General features: G+C 56.8%; 5 protein-coding genes across 5 annotated transcripts; 2 read left to right on the top strand and 3 right to left on the bottom strand.

Annotated features, from left to right (window-relative positions):
- Window positions 1-36: 36 nt before the first annotated feature.
- EX895_000439 (uncharacterized protein) lies at window positions 37-1,974 on the bottom strand (the record flags this gene model as incomplete). The annotated part of the gene is made up of 1 exon (XM_029881040.1): window positions 37-1,974. The coding sequence occupies one exon, from the start codon at window positions 1,972-1,974 to the stop codon at window positions 37-39; it is 1,938 nt and encodes a 645-aa protein (XP_029742426.1).
- A 562-nt stretch (window positions 1,975-2,536) lies between these two features.
- Window positions 2,537-3,184, bottom strand: EX895_000438 (uncharacterized protein; the record flags this gene model as incomplete). Its single annotated transcript, XM_029881039.1, has 1 exon — window positions 2,537-3,184. One exon carries the CDS (start codon window positions 3,182-3,184, stop codon window positions 2,537-2,539), a length of 648 nt encoding a protein of 215 aa, XP_029742425.1.
- A 1,830-nt stretch (window positions 3,185-5,014) lies between these two features.
- On the top strand, window positions 5,015-8,932 carry EX895_000437 (uncharacterized protein; the record flags this gene model as incomplete). Its single annotated transcript, XM_029881038.1, has 2 exons — window positions 5,015-6,895; window positions 7,223-8,932. 2 exons carry the CDS (start codon window positions 5,015-5,017, stop codon window positions 8,930-8,932), a joined length of 3,591 nt encoding a protein of 1,196 aa, XP_029742424.1.
- Window positions 8,933-9,105: 173 nt separating this feature from the next.
- Window positions 9,106-10,535, bottom strand: EX895_000436 (uncharacterized protein; the record flags this gene model as incomplete). Its single annotated transcript, XM_029881037.1, has 2 exons — window positions 9,106-10,352; window positions 10,439-10,535. 2 exons carry the CDS (start codon window positions 10,533-10,535, stop codon window positions 9,106-9,108), a joined length of 1,344 nt encoding a protein of 447 aa, XP_029742423.1.
- Window positions 10,536-13,083: 2,548 nt separating this feature from the next.
- Window positions 13,084-13,977, top strand: EX895_000435 (uncharacterized protein; the record flags this gene model as incomplete). The annotated part of the gene is made up of 1 exon (XM_029881036.1): window positions 13,084-13,977. The coding sequence occupies one exon, from the start codon at window positions 13,084-13,086 to the stop codon at window positions 13,975-13,977; it is 894 nt and encodes a 297-aa protein (XP_029742422.1).
- Window positions 13,978-14,188: the final 211 nt, after the last annotated feature.

Below are 14,188 nucleotides of genomic sequence, written 5' to 3'. Positions count from 1 at the left end.
TCGCTTTGGCCACTGAGAGAATTGTGCTGGTGCCTTTCAAGGAGCAATGAGCGAGATTCTAATCTCTTGACACGGTTCATCCTGCTGAACGCGCAAATTGCCGCGGGTGGCGAGCGCCAGAGTATGGTAGAACGCCTGCGCTGCAACGGCAGGCGTGCTGGAAGGAAGAGGAGCCAGATCGCTAAAGAACAAGAAATCAGGATCTTCCAACTGCTCTCGAATCGACCTTGAGTATTCGAGAAAGTTGCGTGTCTGCTCCTCCATGTCTTGCTCAAACACCGCAGACGGTGGAGTGGGAGACCGCTCTCCCACCGCAACTCCACCTGCAGCAGGCAGACTCAGTCGGAACCTCTCAACGGACGGTGTTCCCGGTACAGAGTAGGGACGCTGGTAGAACTCTTCGAGTGGGGCGATGGTTGATGGCGAAGCTAGTGGGAAGTGCGGCGACTCGTGCAGGGGCAGTCGACGCAGTCCCGTCGGCGTTTCGACCGACAGCTCGCGCAGACGCAGCGGCGTCGTTTCGCGCTCTTCAAAAGGAGGAGGTCGATCGTAAGAGATGGAAGGCATCATGGACGAACGTCGACGATGCTCCATGAAAACGTTCCACGGCAGAGACTCCCGGGCACCCCGAAGCGCGGCTGGGATCTCCGGCTCCGCTGCTCGAGCAACTCCAACCTCGGCGAAATCATCTTCATCCAAATCCACGGGGGTAGGAGGAGGCGGTGTAGGCGGAGCTTCTTCCGCGGGTGCAAGACCAGCTTCGGCCCGCATTGCAAGGAAACGGGCTCGTCGTGAAACAAGGTGCTCTCCCACGGTCATGCTCCATAGATTCGTCAGCATCGGGTGAAGCGACAAGTCTTCGGGAGGTCCGAGCAAGCTTTGGCGAACTGTAGCCTCGGCAGCAGCTCTCCGGTTGCGAGCCTGTCGTGCCGCTCGCTCCTTAGCCATACGTCGCGGATAGTCGCTTCGAGCATCGCGAAGCTGCGTGTCACTCAGTTCCGTTTCGCGGTCTTCGTATGGAAGTGGCGCAGTGCGCGGACGTCGAGCATCCCTTCGAAGGAGAGCTTCCACTTCGGCAGCTTCTTGTTCGTCTCTGAGTCGGCGGGCGGGAGTGACAGTGGGGATGCCGTCGGGACCAAGCGCCATTCGCGCAGCTTCTTCTGCAAGCCGTTCCTCAAGCTCGGGCCATTCGACGAGTGGTCCGATGGTGCTTGCCATTTCGTCGCCCACTCCCGGACGCTGGACGGCTTCCAGAGCGCCTGGAATGAACGGTGCGGGCCTGGCAGCAGAAGGTGGCTCGATAGCTTCCAAACCTAGATCGAGTCCCTCTGGCTCCTCATCATCGTAGGCGCCTTCTCCGAACACTCCGCCGATCTCCTCCCCTTCGCCGAAGCCTCTCGGCATCCCCAAGTCTTCCTCTTCAAACGCTCTGTCCGCCAACGTGATCCTCTCCTCTTCTGCCACGAACGACGCGGGCGTCGGCGTCCGGAACCCTTCTTCCATCGCGTCCTCCGCCAACAACATCTCCGACGGCTCCACACTCCATCTATGCACCAACCTCGCCGTAACGTCATCAAAATCCAACGTGAAAAACGCCAGGTCCAGCGGCAGCGTAATTGCTTCCACACTGCTGAGCGGCTTACGCATGTCGATATCCCGCGTCGGAAAAGTTGTAGTGGACATGGTGAGCATACGTCGCCGAACGTCGTTGTGCACGTTGGCAACGTCATGGTACAGCGTCTCGGTTTTCAGGCCGTACAGTTTGACGACACCGTACATGAGCTGGCTCGAGAGTCGCAGTGCCAACGGCTCGCCGGGTCGGCGCACGTAGTCGCAGACCTTGTCGATTTCGACACCGAGGATCTCCTTGCGACTGAGACGCCGGACGATGCTCCGGTCGCCGAGGGTAGCGGCTAGCCAGACAAGGCCAAGCCCCGTTCTGCGGCGTGCGAGGATGTCGTGGTTGTAGAACATGCTCGATGTCGAAGGCTGTTCCGCTTAGAGAGGCGTTCGTAGACGAGAGGAGATACGTGCAAAACGGGCCAACTGAAATTCTGAGAAGGAGGGCAATATATATGATACACTCGAAGGTAACAGACAGAAAGGACAAAAAGAAACCAGACAAGGTGCGTTGCGTTGCGGTGCGTTGCGAATGCAAATGCGAGCGAGCTACAGGCCCTTCTCCACGGAGAGAAGATCAGTGGAGAGGGCAGGGTATCGTCGTTAGACTGTCTTGAGCTTTGGAAGAGCTGCAAGACATGGTCGCGATGAGTATATCTTGTAGCCATAGAGAGGTGAGAAGCTGCTGCGAGCGAAAAACACGTCGACTTGCTGCTCCGAGGCTGGGGCTCCTTCACCGGACGGATGAGATGAGCCAAAGCTGGAAAACAAGAAAGGCGATAGACATGCAGAGATTCGCCCGGTCGAGAATCGTAGAGTCTGCCATTCATGAATGGCGAGAACCTTGAGGTAAAGGTTGACATAAATGTCGTAGCACGGAACAGAAGACTAAGAGCTAGAGGTCAACGTGGCGCGTCTAGTACGGTCGCAGTTGGGCAGCTGGAAAATGCGCAGTCCAGATCGTCGGCGAGTTCGCCCCATTCGTCTCTAATGCATCGAGATGAGCGAGCGCCTGTATGCCCATCGACTTGTGCAGCTGTCTCCGCTGTAACAGATTGTCGATGCTGGTTTCGGCATCTTCGGAGGCGGCGCCGCGTGCGTGATGCATTGCCGCCCAATCCTCATACGCTTCGTCGACTTCGGTACCATTGTATGTCTGGATCAAGCCGTGCTGCAAAGGCGCAGGAGCGGACGGAAGTGTGCTATGAGCTTGCTCGTCTGGGATGGTTTCGGCCAGGAAAGGTGCAAAGCGAGGTGGCTGGTCGTGAAGCACCGATACGGCTTGACTCACCTCGCCGCTCGACGTGGTCGTGCTGCGTGGTCGTGCAGCACCTGCACCGGGTTCACTCCTAGCTTGGGCATTAGCGTCACCCAAGCGAAGACTCGCCTTTTCGTTTGCGAGAGGGATCTCTTGCTGCTGCTGAAGTTGGCTGAAGCGCGAAGACCAAAAGTGCACCTCGTCTTCCTTTTCGCCATTTGCCGTTCGAATGTAGGTGCGAATGAGACAGCCGACGAAAACCAGGCCTACAAAGACGATGGCCCTGACTGTCTCTGAGTTTGTCATTGTTGCGACTGAGCTTGTTTGAGAAGTGGTAGCAGCGACCAGACGCGTTTCGGCAAAGAAGTTAGTCTAGTTTGGAAAAGCCAGTGGTCGTGAGTGTTCGCGAAATGAAAGAAAAGAGCACTTCGTGAAGGAAAGATGTCGGGTGAGACTTTCGATTGAGCTCTGAAATGCTTGCGTTGAGCTTGAGACTGTTGGAGAGTGATGAGGTTTCTGACGATTGATGAGCTTGAGACAGGTGAGTGAAAGGGTGGATGTCGGAACTCGAGTGCAGTGGACCGAGGCCCACTCTTTAGCCACCCTGTATGCTTGGTGGGACGTCTGAAATGAGGCAGGGTCGGGGTGCTCAGGATGGAGGGCAAGAGTAAGGTTCGAGCTCGAGGACCAATTGTTAGCCTCACCTGGGAGGCAACAGGGGCGGTCTGATGCATGCTCAGCCTCCAAGGGCGGGAAGGGTTCAAGACCAAGAAAAAATAAAATAACAAAGTGTCAGCCAAAAACACGGCCTGGATGGCGTCAAACGCTTTCGCTGGCTGCCTCGCTGGCCGGCTGCTGCTGCTCGTTTCGCTTTCAAATAGCACGTGTGTTGGCTCCCTCGGGTAGATGGCCCGTCAACGGAAAAAAGGGCTCTCGGTGGAGCGGCTCGACCTCTTGCTCGACTCGATCCGATGCATGAAAGCTAGCTGCGGTCGTTGATGGCTGTGGATCCGACGCTTAGCTTTCGCATCGACATACAGTAGCGGATCAAGAGCACAAGTGGCTCCGCAAGAGCAACATAGCATTGATTGATTCGCAAGCACAAGAAAGAGAAACAGCAAATCTAAGCGAGGTTGGCTGGTTGACAGACAGACCCCTTCCCTTTTTGCAGCGGCTCGATAAATGCAAAAAGGCGGGGTAGAGAGAGAAGGCGCCCAACAGTAACGCTCATTCTCCTACGCGATCTGCAAGAACGCCGGAGACGCATCGAGCTCCTATTGCGTAGCAGAAAGAGGGTGCAATCTGTCTGACATGGCCCTTGAAGCGAGACACATCTGCGAGATCACAAGTGCATCCGAGTAGAGTTCTGCTCGAATGACCCGATCCATTCATCCATTGCCTGAATTCACAAGGCTCTTGTTCGCTACACTTAGACTGCCATAGCCCACAGCTTGAGCTTACAGAGGCACTGATGTCTTGAGCATCTTCGCTTGCTTGCCAAATCCGTTATGCTCTGCATAGGGGCTTTTGGGTTCATCATCTCGTTGGTTCTTTGCATATTGGTCGGAGATGGCGTTGCACCACAAACTGGGGAATCAAATTGCGGGGAAGCAGGCCGCTCGCTGACTTTTCGTGTTCTCAGTCCTCTTTTGTGTTTTTGGGGGCAAAATGTGAGACCGCGATTTGATTGCTACTTGTTTGTGTCTTTCGGCCGGCAATTGTTTGATGGCTGGCCGTCTGGACCGATGGCAGAACAGCCGCCGAGAAAAATACGCAGCAAAAAAGGGTGCATAGCGGGTCCATGTCACCCGACACGACACCATTCTATATCCATCTCTCACCCCCATCATCTGCATCATCGCCCTCTTCCTTTCTTGCTTCCAAACCATTTACCGGTCATTTCGGTATCACATGGTGCTGGCGGCTCGTCTCCCTTCCACGCCTTTGCTTTCCGTTTGCATTTCTCGGTCTCTTCGCTCGTTCGCTCTCAAGCCCCATTCCAGTTTCGTGTCCTCCTCTCTTACCTACTCGACTCGTTCGATCTCACGCGCAAGCATTCGTGCGCCCTCATCTCGCTCGCTAATCTTCAAGCCACTCACACTCCCTAGAGCTATCACTGCTGCACGTTTTGCAACCATGACTTGGACGCCACCCAACCCTGCTTCCGTCGGTGCCCCCGCCCTGCGCGTGCCCGAGGACATTCACACCCACGCCAAGGTGGCCGAATACAAACCTGTCCATTTGCATCTCGACTGGGACATCGACTGGAAAGCACGCACCATCTCCGGCCGTGTTTCGCACGTCATTGAGCTCATCCAGCCTGGTCTCACCTCCATCACTCTGGACGCAAGCTACCTCAAGATCACCTCGGTCCACGTCGAGGGCAAGAAAGTCGACCACAGCCTGGGAACCCAGCGTGGTACACTTGGCGCACCTCTTCAGATTCCCATCCCTTCCTCCACGAACAAGAAGGGCGACAAAGTCCACGTCGACATCGACTACTCCACCACCGAGCACTGCACTGCCCTTGGATGGCTCACAAAGCAGCAGACCGCCGGCAAGACCAATCCATTCCTCTACTCGCAATGCCAGGCGATTCACTGCCGCTCCCTCGTGCCCTGCATCGACTCTCCCTCCCATAAGATCACCTACACTGCCACCGTCAACTCGCCCATCCCTGTCCTCATGTCTGCTCTCAAGGACGATTCCAAGCCAGACCAGCCCGGCACCTACCACTTTAAGCAGCCCGTCGGCATTCCCTCGTACCTCATCGCCATCGTGGGCGGTGACCTCGAGTTCCGCAAGCTCGGCGAGCGCACCGGTATCTGGGCCGAGCCACCCAACGCCGATGCTGTCCAGTGGGAGTTTGAGGCCGACGCAGAACGCTTCCTCGAGCACGCCGAAAAGGTCATTTCGCCCTACTCGTGGACCCGCTACGACTCGGTCGTCCTTCCGCCTTCCTTCCCTTACGGAGGCATGGAGAATGCAAACCTCACCACTTTGACCCCTTCGCTCGTTTGCGGTGATCGAAGCTTGACCGACGTCCTGCTGCACGAACTCTGCCATTCGTGGTCCGGCAACCTCACCTCGTGCGCCAACTGGACCCACTTCTGGCTTAACGAAGGCTGGACCGTCTACCTTGAGCGTCTCTTGCTTCAGGATGTGCACGGTGCCAAGGAGGGTCCTGCGCACCGCGGCTTCTCGTACATTATTGGCTCAAAGGCGCTCAAGGACGCCCTCGAACAGTTCACGGACACTCCTCGCTTCCAGCGTCTCATGCCCGCCTTCAAGGATGGTGAGGACCCGGATGATGCTTTCAGCTCCATCCCGTACGAGAAGGGCTCCAACTTCCTCCTGTATCTCGAGCGCACCGTCGGCGGTCTCGATAACTTCCTCCCTTACGCCAAGAGCTACTTCCACGCCTTTTACAACCGATCCGTCACCACGCAGGAGTGGCGCGAGCACCTCTTCAAGTTCTTCGAGGGCAATGCCGAGGCTACTGATGCGCTCAACAAGGTCGACTGGGATGCATGGCTCCACGGCGAGGGGCTCGAGCTGCCCGTCAAGATGGAGTACGACACCACGTTGGCAGAGCAGGCCTTCTCGCTCGCCAGCCGATGGATCCAGGTGATTGATGGACACAACTCGCTCGAGCGCGCTCACTTCACACGTGAGGATATCAAAGGATGGAACGCCAACCAGGTCGTCGTGTTCCTTGAACGTCTACACTCAGGTCCCAAGGTGCCCCTCGCCATCACGCAGAAGCTGGACGAGGTGTACGAGTTCAGCAAGGCCACCAATGGGGAAGTGCTGCTGCGCTTCTTCGAGGTTGCACTGGAGGTCAAGGGCGGCAAGTACGCCCAGCAGGCTGCTGAGTGGGTCAAAGGACAGGGCAGGATGAAGTTCTGCAGGACCGTGTATCGTGCATTGAACAAGGTCGAGCCCGAGTTGGCCAAGAAGACGTTCATCGACAACAAGAGTTTCTATCATCCGATTGCTGCTGCGCAGATTGAAAAGGTATGTACCCATGTGATTCGTTTCCTCCCTATCCCTGTCTATCGAGCGCTCCGAGTTACTTGGCGGCTAGGTGTTTCCGGCCGTTGGGCGCGAACGTCTCTGGTGAAGCTGCAGCGTTGCGGCCTGGACATGGAATCGGACCGTGATGCTGACACGCTTTCGACACACACTATTCGCTTGCTGCTTTCTCTCTTTTCTCGCTCTTCAGGATCTTGGTCTTTGACACAGCTGCATTCTTTTGTTTCTCTTTTCACCCTCCCAATGCGATCTCTATTCTTCCCACCTCCTGACGTTTGAACTGATTTGGTGCCTTTGCCGGTGGTACAGGATTTGGGCCTTGTCGATCCAGCAGCGTCGACGGATGCGGGGGTGATTGCGATCTTTGGAAGTACGGGGACGGGTAAGACGAAGCTGTCGGTGGAGATCGCACGGGCGATTGGCGCGGATGGTGGGCAGAGATACGGAGGGTATGCGGGCGCAGAGGTGATCTCGTGCGACAGCATGCAGATCTACAAGGGGCTGGATATCATTACGAACAAGGCGACGGAGGGGGAGATGCAGGGGGTAGTGCATCATTTGATTGGCTTTGTTGATCCGGAGGGCGAGGCTGAAGGTGCGAGTTATGATGTGACGAGGTTTGTGGCGGATACGAATCGGATAGCGAGAGTTTTACGGGGGGAGGGGAAGGTGCCGATCGTGTGTGGGGGGACGACGTACTACTTGCAGCATCTGCTGTTTCCGGGTCGACTGATCAGCTCGCAGCCCTCGACCGAGGAGGCAAGGGAGGACGCAGTAGATTTGAGCGCAGACCCGGTGTATCAGCGGTTGCAAGCAGAGCAGCGCGAGCTACTACAGCAGGTGTCGGTGGGCAGCAGCGCGAAACTCGACCTAGCGGCGAAAGCGACCGCGGACCCAACGCTGGCCATGCAGCTGTGGCAGCTGCTCGAGCAAGTCGACCCAGTTATGGCCGCGCGATGGCACTACCGCGATGCGCGCAAGGTCGCCAATTCGCTGCGCGTGTACAAAGAGACCGGCCGCCCGCACTCGCACTGGATCGCACAACAGGACTTGCAGCACACTCCCTCCACTCCTCCCCGCTCCAGTCACGACGCTGCTGATGCCGGGGTGAGCAGCTCGCGCAAGCTGCTCTTCTGGCTGTGGTGCGACCCGCCCGTGCTGCGCAAGCGGCTGGACGACCGCGTCGATGAGATGGTGCAGCGTGGACTCGAGGCGGAAGTGCGCGAGATGCGCACGATCGCCAGGAGCATGTTGGACGACGTCGTCGAGCGCACCAACAGCTACCAGACGGGCATCTTTCAGACGATAGGGTACCGACAGTTTGCAGAGTACCTCGATCGCCTTGAAGCCCTCAGCTCGTCTTCCCAGGAGGAGGAGCGAGCACAGTGGTTCGGCAAGGCGGTGCAAGACACAAAGACAGCCACGCGCCAGTACGCCAAATCACAGCTCAAGTGGGTGCAGAACAAGCTGGTGCCAGAAGTGCGACGTGCGCAGGCCGTGTTGGCGCAGAGCGGACAGGTGGAGCTGTACCTGCTCGACGCCACCGACGTTTCCGTATGGGATGACAAGGTCTTAACCCCGGCACTGGATGTCGTCTCGCGTTTCCTCTGCAGCAACCCCCTGCCGCATCCAACGACGATCTCCAACCCCACGGCTGCAGCGCAGTACCTCTACTCTGGCCGCACGCCCAACCAGGCCCTCTCGAAACTCGGCTGCGCTGCCGCTGGCGACGACGCGGGAGCAGGTGAGGGCGCGCGCACCATCCAGGCCAACATGCTCTACACTTGCCCCGTGTGCTCGTTCGACCCGGCCCACCCCGTGCGCATCCGCTCCGTGGACAAAGCAGCCCACGAAAAGGGTCGCCACCACCGCAACAACGTCAAGCGCAACATGTCGCCCCACGAAAAGGAGCAGAGGATCAGAGACAAGATCGAAAATGGCCGGGCGCTCAAGGCGCTCCGAGACCGGTTGAAGGGTCGAGAGCATAGTGCAGGCGACGGTGAGAAGAATGTTGCTTAAGCTAGACTGTAGACGATATACCCCGAGCGAACGAGCGAACGAGCAATCTCAACCGTCCCCGATAGCGTGACCTGCCTGCTCCGTTGTCCGCAGCGCATGTGAGCGCAAAGCGATGACCAAGCGGTTCTCGAATTGCAAGCTGTGTATCGAACAAGACAGGAGAAAGAGAAAGCCTACAAAGCCTGCGTGGCGTCGATCTCGATCGCCGGTACAATGGACGCCATAAACTTGAGAAAGATGATCATATACTGGTCGACTCTTAAGCCTTCCATCTCGTCGTCCTGGTCGCCACCAGCTGGTGGGTCGCCTGTGGCGCCCGCTGCCGCTGCTGTTGCTGCGTCCTTACTTTCCCCCGGTGTCGACGCGCTCGAGTCCGCCGCCCCACCAGTGACCCGCTTGACCGCGCTCGAAACGCTCCAGCCCTTTTTCTTCTTCTTTTCGCCACCGCTGCCGCCGACAGCTCCACCCGATGCAGCCGCCGCTTTCCGCTGCTCCTCGATCACGGAGGCGTTCATGCGCTCAATCACCTTTTTCATCACACTGGCGTGCTTGCATGGGTGGATGCTCGCAGTAGCTACGCCCACGGCAGAGGCGGACGTGGTGGCAGAGCTGTCGGGTCCAGCGTGGCCGTGCGGGAACGGTTCGATGGTGACCGTCTTTTGCGCATAGTCGGAGGAAACGTCTTCGAAGATCTGGGCGGGTTTGAGGGGTACGCCGTGCTCATCGTAGCCCACGAGCCACATGCGCGGTGTTTGATAGTACTTGTCGTAGGTGATGATGCAGTCGTACTTGCGGACTGAGAGGAGCTTCCCGTTATCAGCTGCTGAGGTCGCACCGGAAGTTGCGCTGTTGAGCGTGGCAGGAGCAGCGGTGGCTGGATCGTCCTCTTCTTCAACGTCGCCTGCGAGGTCATCGGTCTCGTCGTCCATATCCGGGATGTCGGGCATGTCAGGGATGTCGCCAATGTCGTTCGCTGAGGTGGAGGGCTCGATCGATGCGGTGGCTGGGTTGGCTATGCTGACCCCGGCAACCCGTGCGGCAAGGTCATCTTCCTGGCCCGCTGTGAGCTGGTGCTCGGGGGCGGATGCATCTTCGCCGATGTCCGGGATATCGAGCATGTTGGTGGCACGGCTGGCGGATCCGGTCTGCTGAGCGTCAAAGTGGGTGGCAACCCATTGGTCGTCTTCGGCGGCGTCTGCCCCGCCCTCGCCGAAGCTCATGAGCTTTTCATCATCATCCTTGACACCGACGCCGACGCCCTTTTCGATCTGACTGACACGACGCAGCGAAGGCACCCCGCACGAAATCAAAAATTGCTTGTCTTTGGGCAGGTAGTCGCGCGCCTTGGATGGACTGCCGGCGCACCATTGCCAGGTTGGGAACTTGTAGGACAAGAAGTCGCCCGCAGCTACGAATTCGTCTGTGGAATAAGAGGGGTGTGGAGTCAGTCTGGTGTAGGAGCTAGTGGTGAGCAGGAGAAGAGAAGTCGAGGGGAAGCAGACTTACCTGGTGTGATGCGGCCATGCTCCTTGAACTTGGACTCTCTGAGAACAGGCGAGAGGTATTCTCTGACTGCCCAGAAATGGGTTTGGAGTGCATTCATGTTGCACTGTCCAGCTTGCTTGTTTGTTTGTTTGTTTGTCTGCGTCTAGTGCGATCGAGTAGGAAGTGATGGTAGGAGGATGGAGGATGCAGTTTGTAGGGTGTAGAGAGTAAGAGGAAGCTTGCGTGCGTGCTGAGCTGCGTGTGCCAAACGCGGGCTGAGTCTGATGTTGGTCCGTGTCCCGACAGCGTCCTTTTTTCCAACGCAACAAGACCCTTAAATTACCACACTTAGATGCCGAACTTTTTTCCCTCTCCAATGAATGTTAGTTGGAGTGTTACTCAAATTCAGTATTTAAATGAACACAGTAACTGAGGTCGCAAAAAAAAGGTTGTTGAGGGGCAAACAGAGCTGAAAGATGGGCTTGCGGTGACCTTGACCGGTCTGACTCCGCCCATAAAAGGTCTGGACACACGCCCGTGCTATGATCTTGTGAGACAAATCAGGACAACCGTAACATGGGAAAGAATCTTCAGCCCCAGACCGGCCAAGCTTGTTTCACGGAGCGTGTACGACGGTCACGTCGACCACGCAGCGACGAGAGAGGGCTGACCGTCGGCCATTGTACAGAACTGTGGGTCTTGCTGTGATTGCTATAACGAGAGAGAAGAAGGCTCTAACTTGGAGAAGCCGTGTGGGCAAACCAGCAAAGATGTCATATTCTTCATCGCAACACCGTTTCTGGTTCGTCTGACTTCGACTGTTAGACCCAGCTCTGCGTCGACCTTTGCGAGATCTGCGGGTTTTGAAAAGTACGTCGCCCAAAGGGAAGATTTTGCAGACCACTGCGCTAAAAAAAGGTTCAGAGTGACGCACCGATCTCTGCGACCAAAAAGTAAATCGACGCGAGCAGACATGACCATCGAAGAGTGCTGTTTAAGTGCGCATATGTCCGTTTCTGCGCCTTTGGGTGTCCTTGGCCAGCTGAAGTGGAATTTGCCTTCGCTCGTCTTCGTGCCTTCGTGCCAGCTTTCAAACTCATAGCCGTTCAAAGCTCAACGCGGCTCCATTGTCTCGGTAGGATCCTCTGCGACACCCTCATGACACGAGTCTCTGGTGCGCGCTTCGCTGGTCTTGGTAGGAACAGCCATAGCACAACGGTGCGAGCTGCTAGACCTGGTCACTTTGCAGACTGTGATCATCCAAAATAGCACGAGGTGGATCTAGATGCGGGCTGCCCCCTCGCTTAATGTCATGCAGCGGAAACACAATGAGCGGTCATGGAGCCAGTCAAACGCTGCTGGCGTAGCAATGACGGCTGTTTTTCCGCGATAGAGCAAATGCCGGCCGTGGTGTGCGATGCTTTTAGCAGCGAATCTCGGAGCCCGAGAGGCTTACTGAACAGTACAGCCACAATGGCTTCTCCGCTGCCGGCTGCTCGCTGGCTGAAACCCCACTTTCCGGGACGAAGAGGTCGGAGCCTCTTAAGCGCAAGCTGCACTGGAGCAGGCTTAGGATCCTCAGTTCCAGCAAGAGTAGCCCAGCTGATGGCTGTGTTTCCTTTTGTGGAATACTACAGAAGTGGCGCAGGTAGCGCCTGAGGATGACCTTACAACTCGGTTTCGGTTGTTCCAAAACTGATGCAGGCTTGGCCATATACTGTGGTGCCCAAAACCCGAAATGCCGATGCTTCCATTTCTTGCTCTCTTGCAGCTGAGCAAAGCTTTGCTCACAGTGCACATTTGAAAAAGGAACTTTTGCCTGGATGCGCAGTTCGACGGGCTTTGCTTTTCGTCCGATCGACGTGGATTCTAGACACATCCGCCTAGCCGCACCCAAGCCATACGGTTTGTGTCTTGTTACTCGTCCCTGGCCAGGCAACAACTCCGCAGCCATTCAGCTTTAAACACTGCCAGCCAGAAGGCTCCTCGTGTAATCACGAAATCCGGGCACACTACGGCAGAAGCCAGCCGGCGAAGATAATTTGTGTCGAACCCTTTCGTGTCTCTGTGCCAGGCTAAGTCCGACCAGGGCCAGGGTCGATTTCGGGCTGGTCACCAATCCATTTGCCGGGTCGGAAAGGTCGCGGCCATCGAGCTTCCGGGTGAATCAGAATCCAAGCTGCTCACCTTCCTGACTGGCTTCTTTCTTGCCGCGAGACCAGTGTCAGGCTATGCACATTTCCAGTTTCCAAAGAGTGGCGCCCCTGTGGGCGGCGGCTTGCGTAGCGTACCGCCACACTGTGTATATTCGATGTGTCCTCAGCCCTCTCTCCTGACTTTGTGTCCTCCTATTGGGTTGCCTTCTCTGCCCACCCTCTTTCTCAAGAGCGCCCTCGCAGCTTGACTGAGCCTTGTTGCCTTACCACCATCTCCATAGCTTTCGTTTCTCTTCAAACGTCGGCATTACTCGTTGTGCCAACAGTCTATTGGCAACCTAGTCCTGCATCAGAGTCGATCCACGAACAGCCCTGTTCAGCTGAGGATACGCAACTTGCCGCTCCAACTCCCGACTCTTCCACATTTGCATACACATCACCAACACCGAAGTCGAGATTCTACCATCGTCTTCTTTGACAAATTTTGGGCCTCACTCGGCATCTCTCACCATGCTCCATCAACGCAGCATATCCAGCACCTCGATCGGGCCTTTCGGTGTACAGAGGCCCACGGTGCATCTCGAGCACCCGCCTTCCATCCCTCGCTCCGCCTTTTACGGAGACGCTTCGTCGATTCACAGACACCCAGGTGCGATCTCACCAACCCGTCTACCCGCTTCCTTCACCCGCAGTGCATCTTCTCGCAGTACCCGGGCGACGACTCCAGCCAAAAGGCCATCCTCGAGCCACTCGTCGCGCCAGTCGTCATCCGACTCGATCGATTCGATCACCACTGCTTACTCGTTCACGCGTGCTTCTTCCGGCAGCGTCGACTCTGGCATCGGCGAAGAAGAGGACTTGATCCAGGTGGTGTACACGTCGTCGGCTAGTTCACGCACCTTGTCGGTCGATGAGATCAAGGCGATCCTGCGTGCTTCGCGCCTCAACAATACCAGCAAAGGCATTACGGGATTGCTACTTTACCGAGATGGCTCGTTTGCACAGTTCCTCGAGGGGCCCGCATACGCCGTCGATGCGCTGTATGACAAGATCGAGCGCGATCCGCGTCACCGAGGCGTGATTCGCGTGCTGCGGCAGTCGGTCACCAAGCGCGACTTTCGCGAATGGAGCATGGCTTTCCGCGACCTCGACATGATCCGAAAGCGTGGCCCCTCGTCGGGAGTGGATGGCCTGGTTGTGGACGACGGTTTGGCTCCCGAGGCTCACGTCAACGAAGGGTTCAGCCAGCTCATGAATGTCGGCCTTAGGGTCGGAGACTCGTCTGACTCCGATTATCGCCCGGACGCTCTGGGAAACGCCAAGATGGATCTACCGGCAGACATGTCCGCGTCGATGAGGAAGCTCGTCACCACCTTCTACCGCCTTATGGACAGGCCTCTTTAAACTTTTCACTACCACGCACTCGTCGATGCTTGTTTCTTTGGTCTTCTCATGGTTCTGATCTTAGTCTCTCCTCTTGTTCCTTTCTCTTGGTATACCCACGTATTCTCACACTGTCAGCAACGAAATCGTTCTGGTCTTGGCGTCTCGTTGTACACACGGTTCCTCTGTCACCTTAGCTCTGTCTCTCTAATATCTCAAGCATGGTTAGCGT

Source organism: Sporisorium graminicola, chromosome SGRAM_1 (assembly GCF_005498985.1).
Source record: "Sporisorium graminicola strain CBS 10092 chromosome SGRAM_1, whole genome shotgun sequence".
Lineage (NCBI taxonomy): Eukaryota > Fungi > Basidiomycota > Ustilaginomycetes > Ustilaginales > Ustilaginaceae > Sporisorium > Sporisorium graminicola.
The sequence above is the reverse complement of the archived record's forward strand: the minus strand, read 5'-3'. Positions and strand labels throughout refer to the sequence as shown.